Source organism: Eublepharis macularius, chromosome 11 (assembly GCF_028583425.1).
Source record: "Eublepharis macularius isolate TG4126 chromosome 11, MPM_Emac_v1.0, whole genome shotgun sequence".
In the NCBI taxonomy this organism is placed as follows: domain Eukaryota; kingdom Metazoa; phylum Chordata; class Lepidosauria; order Squamata; family Eublepharidae; genus Eublepharis; species Eublepharis macularius.
The window spans coordinates 45,566,475-45,585,216 of NC_072800.1; the positions used below are offsets into that span (position 1 = coordinate 45,566,475).

Sequence of the window (18,742 nt, forward strand, 5' to 3'; positions counted from 1 at the left end):
TTCTGTACCACATCCTAGTTGCACAACTAATAAGCCTTGGCCCCAGAATCACTGGGGGCCAGGTTTGCACAAGGCACAATGTGTGGGACATGAGGCAAGCATGACCTTGGCATCACGCCAGGCCCTGGGTGGCTCCCAGAGGCTCTGCGCATTCACGCAGGAGCCAATCAGTTTAAACCACCCAGCAGGCCAATTGGGAGCAGGGTGGCCATGCCCCGGGATGGTGCCTGGCCAGTAGACCTGGGCTGTGAAGTTTCCTGTCAGGTCTGCTGGGCAGGCTGATAAAGGGGATGTGCTTGGGCCCCTGAGCATGGTCGACATCCCACCCATTCCTCCTTCAGGTTGGGATTGGGGTTGTGGTCCTTGTCTGACAGGGAGGTACTTTGTAGGTAAGGGGAATGCTTGGTTCATCGTCATGTCTTCTGTGCAGGCACACTTGGGAACTGGGCATGCGCAGGCCAACCATGAACATTCTAAAACTCTTAAAGGTACAAGATACTTGCTTAGTCTTTTTGCACACTTCTCCCCAGGCGCTGCTATAAAAGGCAGGGAAGGTGTGATGCTCTCTCCCTCAGTTCTTTTTTAGCCATTGCTGAAGAAGGACATCTCTTTGCTCCATTCCTTAGTTCCTACCTCTAGATGAGAGTTAGGGCCTTTAACTCCTTGGTTTTGAAGGCTCTCTTTTAGAGTGTTTACACTGTGGGACTAAGTTGGCCCAATCAGATGGGCATGACAAATGCCTGCTATGTCTGAGTGAGGGCCATGACACCTTGTGGTGTGGAGTCTGTAAACAATTTATGCCCAAAGTACACCTCGAAAGTGCATTGCAACTTAAAGCAGCTCTTTGGGAGTCAGCCCTGAGAGGTGCTATTGACTCCAAGTATAATGCTGCAGATAATGGACAGCAGCGCCTAGAAGGGCCTCCTTGGTTCTTCCAGCACGCTGGGTGCCTACTACTGCTGAGAAGGACTAGTCAGTTCCAGTTGCACACTCGATAGTTCCACGCCACCTTCAAAAAAGGCTAAGCTCAAAGTGAAGCGTGCTGATAAACTATCAACTTTGAAGTTGCAAATGTTCAACTCCAACTACATAGGTTGCATTGAGTCCCCCCAGGGTTCTATCTCCTACCCCCAGATGGTGTTCCACTTCAGTTTCATCCCTTTCAGAGGGTGAGATTCTGAATGTTGTAAAATTGTCGACAGCCATTTCTCCACTACCGCCATCACCAATACAGCCTATGGAAAGACAGAGGGCTTCCTCAAGCCCAACTGAGAATGTCAAATTCTTGAAACTGGCTCCTGATCATAGACATAATTGGTTACATTATTCTCCATACGTTTCCCCATATCATTACTATGCTTATAGGTTTGAAGGTTCACCAGGCACCAACCAGCCTCCTCATTATTTCTTCCATGATGAAGAGCCTTATGTTGTGGTTCTTTCAGAACCTAGAAGTAAAACTAAGCCTACATCAGTTCCAGGAAGACAGCACTGTGTTTCCGACTTGCTGTCATCACATGGTGCCTCCTCGACAGGCTGAGGGGGTGAGGGGGTCATCAGCTGGCAGGTGAGCCAGCCAATGCTGGAGATCCATGCCCCATGCAGCCTCAAGGCTCCTGCAAGCTGTAATCAATAAAACCGTGGCCTTTTATAACTCTGTCCATAGTCTCTGTGTCTTCTTGGCTTTGCCCTCTCCCTTGCCCCTCAAGCTTGAACCGCAAATGAAAGCTCAGTTGATGAATGTGGCAATGGTAGCTCCTACTTCTGATTACCAGATCAGGTGGCAGCTTCTACTTTAATGTTTAATGCATGCATTCTATTAAATCATACCCTTTTCCTACCACCAACATTACCTTATCCTGCAAATATTTTAAATAGCTACTGAACTCTGAAGTAGATAGGGTGTCGAGCCCAATAAAGAAGTAAAGGTTGTAGGGTTGTATGTTGCACAGTGGGAGCTGTTCAGTGGTGAAGAGGTTGCTGTGACCCCATTACACACTGCCACCCACCATAAGCCTCCCTGCAAGGCTCTGGGACTTCACAGGCAGTTACAGACGATCACAATACATCACTTTTCTAATCCCTAATTAGTAGGCATCATTGCAGTAGACTTCTCAACGTTCCTGCAGTAAGTGCAAAATAGGCAAGGCTGGGAAAAACAGCAAAAACAAAATCCTACCCAATCCCATCACACAGACAGCTAATCCTGTACAGTGCAATAAATAGGAGTGGACTGCCACTGCCATTTTAAATCAGAATGTAGTGGCCTTATGAAGGCATGCCCACAGGAAGTCCCCAGTGGTTTTGTGCAAGAGTGCTTCCAAGCACGGCCCAAATGCTTTACTCCCTGCCTCCTAAAAAGAGGATGTCTATATATGCAGGCAAGGGTGGGAGATGATGTATATGCAGAGGACATATTCATATCTACCATATTTGTTCCTGCTGTAAAATTCCTGTTTATGATAATACAATTTAATATTCTTTGTGTAATCATTGATAAGTTCAGTAGGTAGTGGTTTAGATAGTATTTGAAACAATACAGAGTAACTAAAATTACATATTGTATATAATCCCAACTGATGAATATACAAGTTTCAGATTTTACAGAATTCCTTGAGAATGGAAGCGGAGTAAGATATGCACATTGATATCAAACATTGTTATCAAACCAGACTAATACATGATTTCTACATCCACAACATTGAATTATTTAATTTTATCCTGTTCTCTCTACCAAAGATGCTTGAGGCAGCTTACGGGCAATTAAAACAATGCAAACAATGAATAAATATCAGCATAAAACAATCCTTTATTAAATAGTAATCACAATAAATATTTTAGTGAAACAATAGCAGCAACAATAGCAACAAATACCCTGAGTAAATAATTTCATCTTTAGAGAGAGGTTCCATAATCAAAATATCATCATAGAAAAAGACCTATGTTACAAGGCCACCCATTTTATTTCAGTTAATGGTGCCCCCCCCCCCCAATGTGACAACAGGTGTATCCAGGAACAGGCAGTTAATCAAATTAATCCTTTGGGCATATAATAATATTAAGATGCCTAGTGAACTTTTGTCAATCCATCTTACATTTTCTTCAAATGTTATCTCCTCCATCATTGCTATATTTCTCAGTTCATCAGATTCTGGAAAAAAAATACAAGATTTTTTAATGCAATAATTATTCTCTTTGTATGCTGGCCTCATTATTTCAGCCATGCTACTACCACAGTAACACAATAAACAGTGCAATCCTAAGCAGAGTTACTCCAGTCTAAGCCCATTGCTTTCAATGGGCTTAGACTGGAGTAACTTTTCTTAGGATTACACTGTAAATCTTCCATGAGGATAGGTATGTAATCATGTTGGCCTGCAGTAGGACAGCAAGATTTTACTCCAGTGGCACTTTTGAGACCAACAAGTTTTTCAGAGTGTAAGCTTTTGAGAATCAGAGCTCACGTCTTCTCTGACTCAAGAGTTCTGACTCTCAAAAGCTCACACTCTGAAAATCTTGTTGGTATCTAAGGTGCTACTGGATTAAAATACAGCAATTAAATCTTCATTATGCGATTCATATAGAAATACGCATAGCTAGACATTTTTTTAATTTAAAATAGTTATATGCTGATCTCCAAATTTTTATTCAAGATAGTTTCTAAAAGTATGAGCAGTGGATTTATAGAAACCCCATTGGCTTTTCAAGACAAGAGAGTAGGGACATGCACACACAAAAAAGGTAAATCCTGAACTGATTCTTTAGTTCAGTAATATAGCAGAAATTCAGTAAAATTCGGCCATTGTTTCCTATGGAAAAATCAATCCAGGGGCTATCTGGTGGGCTGTAGGGTATCAATTTTCAACCAAACTCCACCAAATTTGCATGAAACCTACTCATTCCTGTCCTCTAAAGACCTCCCAAGTTTCATAAAGATTAGACCTTAAGGTCCAGTTCTATGAGCCCCTGAACAAGGTGCCCACAGCCACTCCAAACTGAAACAAGGGCATGCCTTGTGCTTGTGTCTGGATACTGCTTAGTTCTGTTCTGTGGTGTTCCCCCACTGACTGAACTCTGTGCCTGGCTGCTGTGAATCACACTGGTTCTGTTGAGCTAAGTTGCAGCAGTGTCTCTTGCTTCAGTTTAGTTTGAATGGAATAGATGTGATCTTCTGATGTGATGTTGGTCCCCTTGCTTCACTTAGGTAGCTGTGTTGGTCTTCAGTAGAACAGCAGAATTTGAGACCAATAGCACCTTAGAGACCAACAAGATGTACAGGGTATAAGCTTTTAAGAGTCAGAGGTCCCTTCTTCAAATAAATTTCAACTGGGATCAGAAGTGACCAAGCATCCTGGTAAGATATATTTCTTGAAACTTATCTTGCTAGCATCCTTGACTCTACAGGCTTTACTAATTGAAATCTCCACGCCATCTTCAAAAGCTGTTCCATATAGAGTTAATAACAGTAATCAAACCTGGAGGTGACCAAAGCATGGGTACAGTTGGAAGACCCCCTTAAGGAACAGGATCACACCTGCTTCTACAGATGGACGCCCAGACTACAGCTGTGACAAGCTGGTGAAGATGAATCTAGTGAATACTATGCTACTGATGTTGTCTGAGCATCCATCTGCAGAAGAGGATCTAATAGATGCTGAAACTGTGAACCTTTTCCCTAAGAATGGAGTGCAAGAGACAAGATGGAGAAAAGTTGAGAACTGAAGTTAATTTTGACCATAAATAATGGTCAAAATGAATACAATGGATTACATCCACTTTGTAAATAAGCTAAATTGAGCCACCAGATTTTCAGAATGTATATTATTAAGGGTCAAATGAAGAAACCTTCTCACCATCTAAAAGCTCAGCGGGATGTCTACACAGATAAAGTAGTGAATGAGAAGAGCTCTTTGTCAACACCAGTGCCACAGAGTAGGACTGAAGATGTGCTGTCACCTGTGGGGGGGGGGGGTTTGGCGGGGGGGGGAGGTTCAGACTTGTCCCAAGTTTTCCTCCACTCCTGCTCCAGGTGTTGGCCACCTTATTCCATTGCCTTCAAGTTCTTCAGAAAGCCAGGAATAGAACTTCTGTGAGAAGAAAGCAGGTAACTAAGAGTGAACATTTCAGAAGATGACAATACACAGCTAAGATTTGTTTGTTTGTTTGACTTTTATACCGCCTCTACATCAAATGACATCCAAAGCAGTTTACAGTATTAAAAACAACAATACATATTATATATTAAAACTAACAAACATATCACTACAATTAAGGGGTCCCACTGTAAGTCTGCCAGTACAAAGATTAAAAAAATATAAAGATAAGTTGCCTTATCCCTGAGTCAGACTACTCATCCATCTAACCCTGTATTCTCTACTATGACTAGCAGAAGCTCTTCAAGGTCTCAAGAAGTCTTTCTCAAATATGTCATCAATAAAAACGATTATTCTTTGAAGATTAAATGTGGTAATATGTCACTCCTGTAGTTCAAAGTTTCCAGAGCATTAGTTTCTCTCTGTTGCAGGTCATTATTAAACTCCATATCTGTGGCTAGTAATTATAGATTGGTTGGAGATTATGGTTTAATTACATAGAAATCGTGCAGAACATAGGGTTATACATTTTAGCAAAGAGTTTGTAGTACCTTTTATACTGTTTATTATTAGTTTAAAAATTCCCTTTGGTACTTTTGGTTGATTTCAATTGCTATGTTGGTGTGGTAAAATATGAATTATTGTGTTACCGCGTGTGATAAAAGGATACACCATTATGGGCATTGTAGTCTGCAGGTGTAGCAGATGTGAGCAGAAATTAACAGGACAGAGCTATAATTAAACTATAGACCGCCATCTGAAAAGAAAGGGACTTTTCTTGTCCAATGGTATCATTAAGTGAAACTTAGATTGTCTCTAAATATTTGAAAGAGCAATAAAAGTGTGTTAATTAGTAAGAAAACACTCCAACATAGAACTTAATTCCTTAAAGCATCCCTTTTTATGAAGGCAAAGCTCAGTGAAGTCAAGCCATATGGTAACATAGTTCAGAGACAATAGGGTCCTTGGTTTATGGATGCTGAAAGGAAAATGTTGCTGGAAAAGAACAGATAGCAGTTAGTATATATCCATTTACAATTGTGAATTGCTTACACCCATTGAGACAGAGAGGTTCACACCATTAATGGTAGCATTATGGTTACTAAAGCAGTCCAGTTCTTCAGCTCCTTGCATCTGTGAAACAGAATACCTCTAGGGACTAAGACTTAATATTCTCAAGAGAAAATCTAAAAGCAGGGGGAATGGAATGATTTTGGGTTGAGCAAAGTAAACTTACATCTACAAACGATTAACACTGCATAATGAAGTGGCAAAGAAGCAAAGGAGATTTCTGATAAAAAAACTAATAACAAATCGTATTATGTTATGTTGCTTTTTCCTCTTAAAGAGTATTAGCTTTATCCATCCTACTGAATTATATTAGGTAGTGATGAGCAAAGTTAGCTCGAATGCTTGCAGTGCAGCAAACCTCTGACTCCTAACCTAACCGTTTGTGAAATGTGAAAGGTGAGTGGGTTGGGGGAAACTGCTGCTAAAAGTGATAGGCTCCCTGCAGAGTCTGAGTAATGTTTGTGACACTGAACAGTAATCATTTGCTGTAGGCTAGTCACTGAGGGGTAATTTTCCACAATTGGTTAAAACACTTTGCACAGAATGTTATCAGAATTAATTGTGCAAAGCTCGAGTTTCCCTACATTTTCTACTGTAAGATTTTTGTTCAAGTTCCACAAGAAACTGAAGGAATACTGATATGATACTTAGAGATATATATTTGCCTTTTGCTGTAATTTTCATAAAGATGTTTCTGTATTTCCAAGTATGTTTAACACACCAATAACAGGATTTGAAATCTTGAAAAAAAATCACTTCCTTCATCTTGTATCTAACCAGAACGAAATTATAATTTAAATCCTTAAAGTAAAATTTTAAGTTTATGTACCCACTAGTTTATATTCATACAAACTAATGTTCAGTGTTGATGTGCACATTTTATAAAAATAGAAGAAAAGCTTAGATCTGTTCTTAATGCCATTCCTTTAGACTGATATTATGAAGGGAAGGATTTTTAAGCTGGTACAAAACTTTTCCAGTAAAGCATGTCTGCTTTGACAACATTTGAGAATTAAAGCTTTTAATATTAATAACAACAACATTCAATTTATATATGGCCCTTCAGAACAACTTAATGCCACACAAAGTGTGTTATTATTATCCTCACTACAATCACCCTGTGAAGTGGGGCAGAGATGGGTCTGAGAGAGCTGTGACGGACCCAAGGTCACCCAGCTGGCTTCAAGTGGAGGTGTGGGGAATCAAACCCAGTTCTCCAGAATAGAGTCCTACCACTCTTATCCATTACACCAAACAGGTTCTCTTTTAAAGATCTTAACACATTACCTTCTTTACCCAAGTTAGGATATAATATAGCACTTGCTCAAATTAAATATATTAGTAAAAATATCTAATTCGTTTAATGCTTCTTATATTTTCCATTAAGTGTGTTCTGAATTCCTACTCCATATGGTACACCTTTTGATCAGTTCTGTTGCATTTCTTTTCAGACGATGGGTAAGACTTCTCTTTGGACGAGAATTTCCTCTTCAGGACCTTCTTGTGGTCTGGGATGCTTTGTTTGCTGACAGCATCACCCTGGATTTAGTTGACTACGTTTTCTTAGCCATGTTGCTATATATTAGAGATGCTTGTGAGTATCTAATGTTATTGCTAAGAAATGCACATAACCTAAATTTTACAAAGCATTACATTTCTATATTGTTTGTTGAAAACATTTTTATGCTACCTTTCCTCCCAATTCAGAGTCCAAAAGGCAGTGAACATTAAAAACATTTAAGACATTAAAAACATTTAATATACACACACTCACACACGTATATACTATTGAAAACTATTAAATAAAATACATAAATACATGCAAAACACACTAAGTGAGGGAACACCTGCTGGCAGAAGACAATGACAGAGACAGGCAAATATCACTGGGGAGGGAGTTCCAAAATTTCGGTGCAGTGACCAAGAAGGCCCTTTCTCAGGTTGCCACTTGTCTCGCCTCTGATGGTGCGGGCACCCGAAGCTGGGCTTCTGAAGACGACTAGAGTGGTTGGTTAGGTTCATATGGGATTAGGCCATCCTTCAGGTATTCTGATCCAGCATCTTGTTTTGGTCCCAGAAGCAAATTGGAAACTACTGTAAATATAACAAATCTGGAATGGTATGGTTCCTGTGACCCACTACAGTCAGCATTCTGGTTGCAGCATTCTGTACCAACTGTAGCTTTAAAACCATCTTCAGGGACAGCCCCACATATAGCACATGGCAGTAATCTAATCTAGATGTTATCAGGGCATGCATCACAGTGGCAAGATATTTCTTGTGCAGGAAGAGCCACCAGCCAAAGCTGGGTCAAATCCACATTACTCATTCTAAGTCGCATGTTCCCCCCCATTCCCCACGCAATCCCAAGTGCCGGTCACATTACCTCATTAAACAGACGCATTTCATTCGCATTTCTCCGAATATGTGGTCACAGGTTTTCAACGGGAGTTTCACGGTGGCCGTGAACGGGCCAATGCACAATTTACGTGGTTTTTTTAAAAACCACCCCCCTTCCTGTCTCTCCAGCCGTTCAGAGAGTTCGTATTGGCTGATTCAACTTGCAAGTGCTCCATAGTCTGCAAAAGACTGTTTTTGACTTCATAGCATTGGATTTATTGATTATGCTGTTTCTGAATCAAATCTGGTAGTTTGAAAAATCATTTTGGGGTGAATCCATCCTCAGAACGGACTCGCGAAACTTCCTTTTTAACTTTTTTATTTTTTTTATTTTATATTACTGTAATATCGAAATCACAAAACATCGAAATAATGACACTCCAAGGAAGTGAAACTTCAGTAAAATTCAGGCACTGAACTGTCCTGCATAGGAAATGCCCACGAAAGCTTCCCACGTGCTTCCAAATTTCCAAAAAAGAAACGGGAGAGAGCCATCAGTGCTGTCAGTGGGGGAAAGAGAGGCATCATTATCTTCAGTGATGTTTCTTTATAAGGCAAGATCAAAATAACAGAAAAGTGCGCTCAAAAATTTTTTAAAAAAATGGGCGGGAAAAAAAGGTCCCGCCCAAAAAAGCGGTTTTCGAGCGGCCGTGTGACTGGAGGGATGCATGAGAAAGACGGATTGGAAGCAGGAATGTGAATGAAGAGGAAAAAATCGCGGATTGGAGGCAAACGGAAGATATCCGATAAACATGCGGGTAATGGGTGAATGTGGATTTGACCCTGGTGAGATGCACCTGTAGTCATCACTGTCATCTGTTTATCCAAAAGGCAAGATAGAACTAAGTGTCATCCCACAATGACCCCAGAGGCCATAGAGTCAAGCAGTAGACCTCTAGCATCACATTGAAACCTGCCTTTGAGGTAGGACCAAAACCACTGCAAAATGGTGCCTTCCAGTCCTAATCCCCAGAGGCAGTCTACAAGGATACCATGATCAATGATATCGAAAGCCACCAAGAGGTCCAGGAGAATTAACAGGGTCATCCTCCCCCGATCCTTCTCCTGACACAGGTTATCCACTAGGGCAACCAAGGCTGTTTCAGTCCCATAACCATGCCTGAAACCAGACTGCAATAGATCCGAACAATCCACTTCATTTAAGAATCCCAAAAGTAGCCCAACCATTCCTTCTTCAGTCACCTTAGTTAAGAGTGGTACATTTGAGACTGGGCAGTTATTATACCCTGCTGGGTCCAGAGTAGATGTTTTAGGAATGGACATACCACTGTCCATTTCAAGGCAGAGACAACCACCCTCTAGCTCAAATCACCCCCCCTCCCCAAGATTTAAGCAGCCAGGAATGATAACAAGCGTAATACAAGCAGGTGTTAAGTTTCAAAATTATGAAAATTCTGCCCACATCATCAGAGTGAACAAGGTGAAAGATATCCTCCATAACTAGACAACTTGGCATCTGATCCTTCACTGCTAATGTACAGTTCAATTAAAAATGAATGTGAGAGATTTTATCCACAAAGTGCTGAGCAAAATTATAGCAGCAGGAGGCAGAGCCATCCAATTGCTCCTATAAGACAGAACCCAATAAGCCCCTAACCACCCTGAAGATTTCCGCAGGTCTACACTGTGCGCATGCAACAGTGGCAGAGAAATGTCGTTTCTTCACCACCACCACCATGGCATAGGCTTTAGATGACTTCTAGCCTATTCCTTGTCAGATTCATCATAGGTCTTTCTCCACTGTCACTCTAGCTGGTCCCCTTGTCTTTTCATCCTCTTCAACCCATCAGCAAACCAAGGGGCTTCCTGGGCTCTTTAACCTGAGAAAGGGCACCTAGTAGCAACTGTGTCAATTTCCTGGGTCATTTCCTCATTCCAAAGGTCAACGAGAACATGGACAGGAGTGCTGAAAAATTCGTTTTCATGAAAACTAGTTGGCAGCACATTATTTGTTATATATATTATAAAGATTCATAGATACAGCTATATTTTGCTTTTTGTATACTCTTTCTCCTACAATGCCTCTTCTGATACACTGAAATACAAATTGAACTACATAAAGTATAATGGCCAAGATAAGTATAGAGCTCCACCTTCTGTCAGAGAGAGGTGGTATACATGGATTTCTGAAATAGTTTATGTACTTTAAAAATGTTAAAATAATATAGCCATTTACAGAAACAAGTTATTTTCTATGTTGCATTTTTGTTAAATGATATCTTCTGAATATTCAAACTACTTTTAGTGCTTATCAGACACCCAGAAACTGAGATTTAATCATCTCTCTTAATGGGAATGTTCATGACAGACTTTGATTTTTATATATATCCTTATAATGTGTTGGGACAAGCCATAAAAAAGTCTTTATTGTGAATGAAAAGTTGAGGGTATTTGGGAAGATAAAAGGCAAAAGCACCAATGTTCCTGAATTAATGGAGAGAGAAACTGAAAAGCACAAACAGGTAAATAAAGCAAATATCAGTAATTAGTACTTCCAGTATTTAAGGTATATTTTCAAGTTTGCATAGAACATTTTAAAATCTTGTGAAATTGCATCTTTAAAAGTCTATATGTAAGTGGATCTAATGCCTTTTTGTGCACTTTGGCTGAATTGCAGGTAACATGCTTCTCCAGCACACCTGTGGGTATCATTTCAGAGCCAAATCTTGCATACAATTATTCACACTCAATTTTTGATAGACTTAGTTGCCTTAAATGCTTGTTTTTCCAATATTCAAAAATCTTGAGGTTGGCTCAAAAAACTCATTTGGATAAAAATCCATGAGACCATTTAAAAATGGGCTTTTTCCAGTTGTTTTCAGATTTCTAGAGCACAATACACAGATACTAAACATTATTCTGTGATGATAAACTTACTAATTGGTTGCCCAGTCTTAGGCTGTTCTGTACAAGAGCTGTAAAGCATAGGCTCTGGTGTTACATAGGGTATCACTGCTATGATAAAGGGAAGATCTGCAAGTTCACCTCTCCCAGAAACTCTTGCACTGATAGTGTGTTATTATATTGGAGTGAGGGGCTATTTTAACTGGGGAACTGTTGCAAAATGTGCAGCAGTTGCTTTATGGGGAGATGATGTTTTAGAAGCTGTAATCCATGCCTCTGTTTACCTCCTAGCAGTAAGTGAAGGATAGGATGCAGCTTTTAAAAGTTGTTAGAGTCATACAGTTTCCTGGTGGAGGTGCTTTGAGCTGTGCGGGAGGGCACCAATGTGCCTCTATAAGACTGTGGGGATCTCTCTGCATGCAGGAATAACATCATTTTATATCATGGCTTGAAGAAATGTTTTCAGTAAAAAACATCTCTTGGAAAGTCACAGGTCATGGTCATCCAAATCTTTTTAAAAAAATATTTTATTGTCGTCTGGATTCAAGCCTATCTTTAAGGAATTTTAACCTGCTTTTTCAAGTTCAAGACAATTCATAGGAATAAACAATATTCATAGGAATATCCATTTTTACATAATATATAAATGTGCTGTACTTGATAGGAAATCAATGTATCTGGTATTTTTCCAGCCGCTGCAAGAACAAAATTAAAATAACAGTTAAGAAACGTTTTTAAAAATTGCTGTAATCTCTCATGAGATCATTCGTTAGGACAGGCTGACTGAGAACTGAGTAAACATATTAAAATCAAAGTCAAAATTCCACTGACGTAATGTAAATTCCCTGTGTGAGCCTAAGCAACTCTTTGAATTCTGGCTATAGTAAGCCCTGGCACCACAACTTGCTGGGGGACAAAGTTTGCAGGATGCGCGGGTCGGGGGGGGGGAGGCAGGCATGGCCGCCTCTGTCTTCCCTTGCTGGTCCCTGGCAGCTCCAATGGCATGTTTGGCAAGCTGTGATTTATTCCCCCAGCCAGCATGCATGGCAGGAGGCTGGCTGGAGCTTGTGGGTGGGCTCTGCTGGCACATCTGGGAAGCACAGGCTTCAGTCAGGTCTGCTGGATATAAAGTTAGGGGCTGGCCGAACCTGGGTGGCAGTTGGGCTCTGACTGGTAGAGGGATCAGAGCTCTCGGGAGCAGCAGGAGCATCTGCAGCGGCTCGGCGGCAGTGACGCAGCAGCAGCGAGCCTCAGAGCAGGTTGAGTGGTGCAACAGCAGCTGGAGTGAGTGGTTTGGACATGCCATCTCACACAGGTCAGGGGACACCCAACAGCAGAATACTGTGAGGTGGTGGGGCCACTGTTCTCATTTGGCTTCACGCCCCCCTCATCTCCTCTCTCAGGCTTTGTGCTGAAAGACACATTTGCTTGGTGGCCACAGCTGGGACGCAGACATGCCTCCCAAGTGGGCAGGTGGGGCAGCTTCCTGCCACAGGACAAAGCCCCAGAATGGGCTCCACAAACCAGGGCTCAAAGACAGCTGTGCCAGAGCAGCAATGCCACTCAGGCTACTACAGGCCTCTGGGCCTCTAGGCAGGATAGACAGAGAAGGGGCCAGCCTTCTAGGCCTGGTACAACCACACTCCAGTGCGTTCCCCTGCGAAACAGCAGCAAGGGGGCCCAGCCTTCAAGGTTGGTGCCGGCCTCATCCACTGATGCCCCAGCAACTAACAAGCGGTGGAAGCTTGGCCTTCAAGGCTGGGGAGCCTTGGCAAGCTTCCTGGCCTTCTCAGAATGCAGCAGCGGGCCTGACTTCCTGCCCACTGTCCTGCACCACCTGACCTTCCTACAGGAGCAGGGCTTTGCCCCCAGGACATGAGTTGCCATCATGCAGCCATCTCATTTTTTAGCAAGGCTCATGGTTTCCTGGACCCATGTGATTCTTTTGCCACACACTTAGCTGTTGAGGACTGGAGGCAGATCGCTCCAACCCCAGCGGACCCCGCAGGTCCATCACCTATCCTATCCTCTCCCAGCTTATAGGGCAACTTCCCAGCACCTTCTGGTCAGCCTTCAAGGTACCTCTGTTTGACATTTTCTTCAGGGCCTTCAGGGTGGGGGAGCTCATAGCCAGCTCTTGCTGGGACACTTCCAGGTATGCCCTGGAGCTCGGGGGCATATCTGTCCAAAGCACCAGGGTGCACATCATTCTCCCTCAGTCCAAAACCAAAGGGGACAAGGGTCTAGAATCTCCCTAGAGACATCTAGATCCCTCATAACCTTTCCACACACTGTCATTGTAACTTGTGGGGCGAGGGTCCCCTCTGGTGTGTGAAAATGGCTCTCCTCTCACACGCTTCCAATTTGTCAGTGTACTGCAGTTGGCCCTGGGAGCTACAGGCCTGCCCTCTGGGGAATTTGGGGCCCATTCCTTCTGAACTGGGGCTGCCACGGCATCCAGGCAGTAGGAATGTGGTGGTCCAATGCATACAAGTCCTACATTCAGCCCAGGCTTGTGATTAACCCCCTTTCCTTTTAGTTCCACCAGATCAGAGCAAATCTGGATCATCAGGCACAGCATCATGCACTGGGCTGCGCACTATGCCGAGGGCTCCAAGCGGGGCCAGGACCTGTGGCTTCTCAATGTGGTCTTCGTTAGGTGGATTGGCACGAGGGAGATGCTCTGCTTCCTCATTTCCTACAGCTGACAGGACACCTTGGTGATTCAGCTTGGGGAGAATTACTTGTCCAAGTAACCTTGACTGGACTTAACATGGGTGATTCAGGTGGACTTGGGGACTTTTGGGGAACACTTCTCAAGCATGCAGATTCTATGATCAGACTTGTTAGAATACTGCTCCTGGAGCAGCACCTTTGTGCAGGAGAAGATAAATTTGGCACGGCAAAGTGTATTTAAGACTGTGGGGCGCTTTGTGGCAGTGGCTGAGGGCCTGGTCCTTTCCCATCCCGACATCTTTTGGCTGGAGGCATTATACCATCCCAATGGGGTGCACTTGTCCATCAGCGGACAGGATATTTGGCTGCAGGACACCCAGGGCAGGATTTGGTTGCAGCTAGCTTTGGCAGGAGCCATTTTGAGGCTCTTGTGGCAGTTTGGGCATTGGGCCTGGATCCTTTGGGGGGAAATAGGGGCTATGTGCACTGTTTCCTCCATAGTTGGGAATCCCCATAAGGGATCCTGGGGCAAAGCATGGCAGGGACAAGCCCCACTCAGGGGTCGCTGTCAGGCATGCTTACTCCCAGATGACAGGGGAAGCACACAGAGGCTTACAGCCCTGTGGAATCCTGCTGTCATGCCGCAGTTCTCCCCTTCAGCAGGCAGGCTGAAGGAGCGAAGCGGTCATCAACTGGCAGGCAGGTCGATTGATGCTGGGATCCACGCCCTATGCTGAGCCAACGCTCCTTAACACTGTAACCAATAAAGTTGTGGCCTTTTCACTCCAGCTGACATCTCTGTCTATTTGTTGCCTTGCCCCAGGCCCTTGACCTGCCTCTGCAAGCCCTGGCCTCAGACTCCATCAGAGGTTGAAGTTTCCGGACCACATGGGCAGGGTGGGTGGGTAGGCATGGCCGCTTTCTTTTCCTGCCAGTCTCTGGCAGCTCCCACATCTTGCTCAGCAAGCCACAATTCAAATCCCCCAGCCAGCCAATTAGCAAGAGGCTGGCTGGAGCTTGTAGGCGGGCTCTGCCAGTGGACTTGGGAAGCACAGGCTTCAGTCAGGTCTGCCACCCAAGTATGAAGCCGGGGGCTGGCCAAGCATGGGCAGCAGTTAGGCTCTGACTGGCATCCCACTGAGCCCACCCTCGTTTGGAATGGGGGCTGTACAGACTCATGAGACTACGGGCATTTGCAGGACTCTTGTGTTGGGGGTTTGGGATTTATTTAATATTGTCACAGCTTTAGATAAGGTATTTTGCATTGTGCACAGATCCTTTGGGGGAAAACATGGCATGAGTGCACTGTTTCTCCCAAAGTTGGGGATCCCAATAAGGGATCTTGGGGTGAATCATGGCAGGGATAAGACCAGCTCAGGGGGACTGTCATGGCATGCTCACTCCCAGGTGACAGGGGAACTGCGCAGAGGCCTACGCCTATGTGGAATCCCACCTGTCATCCCACGTTTCCCCCTTTCAGCTGGCAAGCTGAAGGAGCGCTGGAATCATCAGCTGACAGGCCGGTCAGCTGATGCTGGGATCCACGCCCTATGGTGAACTGAGGCTGCTAACATTGTAACTAATAAAGTTGTAGCCTTTTAACTCCAGCTGATGCCTGTGTCTGTTTGTTGCTTTGCCCCTCGCCCTTGAGCTGGCTCCACAAAAGAATTTGATTAACCTTGAGCTATAGCATTCCTAGCATATTTCACTTTCATCTGTAAATTTAATTCTTGGAACTAGAAACATCACTGGACTAAATCTCTAAATAAACAGCTCCTAGAAGCATCATTTCTCCATTATCTCCTTCCATGCTAAGTTGTATATGTCGTCCTCTGTGAGAAACCTGGGAAAGCCCCTCTGCACACTTCCAGACTTCACTATGTATCCCTTCAACTTGAAAAATGTTTTTTCTAGGACCAATTCACTAGTGCTTGGAATGGCACTTCCAGACTACACTGGAATCAGTAATAGTGGTGGGCAACCAGAAAGCACAACAAAAATCATCTCATTAAAGAAATACCTCCTGCTGTGGAGGGTTGCAGCTGTCATGAACATTCTGGAACTCACTGTATTATGCTTCTCTCATGTGAATTAATAATGATCAAAATGGGGATGCCCCACCAAGTATGCATTTTGACAATTGTCATTTTGATTCGAAGCTTTAGTTTTCCATATCTTTCCCTAATTTCTTGGCTTCTTCCATCCTGAGAGATCATAGTATAACAATTCCAGTTCTTCTGCTATATTAAGATTTTATGAGGTTCTATGAGGACATCAGAACCTTTATGTATATCAACATGTTACAGGAAAACAAGAAAAATATAATATCTATCGACACTTCTTGCCTCTTTCCAAGTCTTGTTGCCTATGCACAAAATCTCTTAGAATTGAAGTTGTGCCAGTATGTGATGGAACACTATAGCATCAGCCTAACAGTTCCAGACTTTGTTGGGTCTGCTTCTCTTCTTTCACTTCCCAGAGTTTCTTTTCTCTGGGATTGCCCCTATCAAATTGAAAGACATACTGGTCCATTAAGAGGCTTCAGTATTTGAACCTTTCCTGAACTCCAGCAGGTGACAGCCCTTTTTGACTAAACATACCCCATCAGGATTGAATACCTGGTTTTCACTTCTTCAGTGGACTGCTTTGCTGTGATACTGGCATTTTTTCAGTCATCCATATATTTGCCTTTGTTGCATAGGTGATTTTTGCTGCTTTTGTTCCCATACTTCTTCAGGTTTTCTTCCAGATTTTGGATGCCTAACTACCCCTTCAGATTTCAATGTGGTGTTTCAAGAGTTTTGTTCTGGATTTTCTGCCTGCAGGTGTGCAGGCAAGAGACAGCAAAAATACCAATGTTGGGCTATTATTGTTGTTCTGCCAAAATTTTTCCATTCCGGAGAGTTGTTTGTTCAGGGAGAAAATATCTCAGGAGATAGGTGTGGGACTCTGCATGACATCGAGCCAATCCGGGAGACAGAACCAGCAGTTACCCCAATCCCCTTCTGTAGTAGCTAAAGCCATGTGTAACTATGACTTTTATGTAGGCTGTCAAGTCACAGCTTACTTATGGTGACCTTGTAGGGTTTTCAAGGCAAGAGACTTTTAGAGATGGTTTACCATTGTCTGCCTCTTTGTAGTAACCCTGGCCTTCCTTGGTGGTCTCCCATCCAAATACTGATATGGCCAACCCCACATCTGAGATCTGATGAGATTGGGCTACCTGTACCATCCAGGTCAGGGCAACTATGACTTATAAAAGGATAAAATATAATTGTTTAACATGCAGGTAGACAGCCAGACCAGAGTCCCAGTCTTGCCCTGCTGGTCATCTTTAGTAGACTACTATGTTCTATTCCAAGGTTTGTTGAATGTGACACTATGTTGTGAATCCACATAGCAAGAAAATCAATGAGCAGTGAAATATATAGGTCATGAACAAGGGAGAGTGTAAAAGAGAGGGAGGAAACAATCCCAATACCAGGAGAAGCTATACTATCAGTACACACATTATGTCTAGAGTAGGGAGTGTAAATGATGCCATATTTCTGTTCTTAGAATCTAGAGATGGTAGAAATCTAAAATTAGTTAATTTGGTATTGACATTTTTTTAATGTTGATTTTCCTCCACAACCACCATTATCTTCATTTGTATCAGTTCTTTTTGGCCCTTCAGGAGAAATAACTTCTCACTCACGATCTAGACACCATTGTCCTCAGAGAAAACCTTGTTCTTCAAATATGTAGAAATAGCTTTTTAAAAAACTATACTTCTGCCCTGTATTTGCTAGTATACTTCGAAGAAAGACTCCAGTATCTCAATTTATCAACTTCTCTTTATTCTGATGGTACAACATACAAAGTATCAACCAATTTGAATTCATGAAGATTCCCTTTTTCCAGCCTTGAAGATGAGATAGAAGTAGAACAAAGCAGTATATAAAGGCATGCCTGTCTACATCTTATGCTTGTGAAGAAAATTACTATCACACATCACCAACAGCAACAAAAACTCAGCTTTCATAAAGGTAGAAACTACAAGCTTTTCTGTTCTCTAGGGAAGGGAATTTCCAGAAGCCATAAAACCACTCAACAAAAAACATCTCTGAAGGTTTAATATTATCAGTATTTTTTTCATCCTGAGGAAAGTTTAACATCTGGCAGTCTTCTCTTTTTTTTGCTTCCTTTTCAGGTATTGATGAAAGAACAGTTCCTTCTATGCTTGCTTAGTTTTTACAATATAGGCTGTAGTTCATGTTTTGTTCTCTTAGGAGAAATAGATTTTTATTTACATTTGGAACCCTTATACAATATGCTTTGAAAGATTGTAAGATGGAGAAAAAGTATCTTTTTCATAAGAAGATCAAAAGATATTTTGCAATTGCCAAATCTGGCACACACACAAAAATTTCTATCTGTAATAGGTGATAGCGCAATCATTTAATCTAAATAATACTGCAACTATCTTGCACAATATGTACTGTCTAGGGAGAAATATACCTCCCTCATAGATATAAGTTGCTTGTGCAATAATTTGTCAAAGCTGTTTTTTTGTGTACCAGGCTTCATATAAAACCAGAGTAAGCCCAGATTGTACCACAAAGTATTTTGATTCATATTGGCCGTTGATCTTCACC

The 18,742-nt window shown here is 42.5% G+C and overlaps 1 protein-coding gene across 8 annotated transcripts in view; it reads left to right on the forward strand.

Annotated features, from left to right (window-relative positions):
• The window catches only part of TBC1D5 (TBC1 domain family member 5), a 452,638-nt gene that overhangs the window by 345,353 nt on the left and 88,543 nt on the right, over positions 1-18,742 (forward strand). For all 8 annotated transcript variants that reach the window (XM_054991058.1, XM_054991057.1, XM_054991065.1 and 5 more), the window contains one exon: positions 7,616-7,758. In XM_054991058.1, the coding sequence (XP_054847033.1) occupies positions 7,616-7,758 (143 nt within the window). The remainder of the gene's footprint in view (positions 1-7,615; positions 7,759-18,742) is intronic.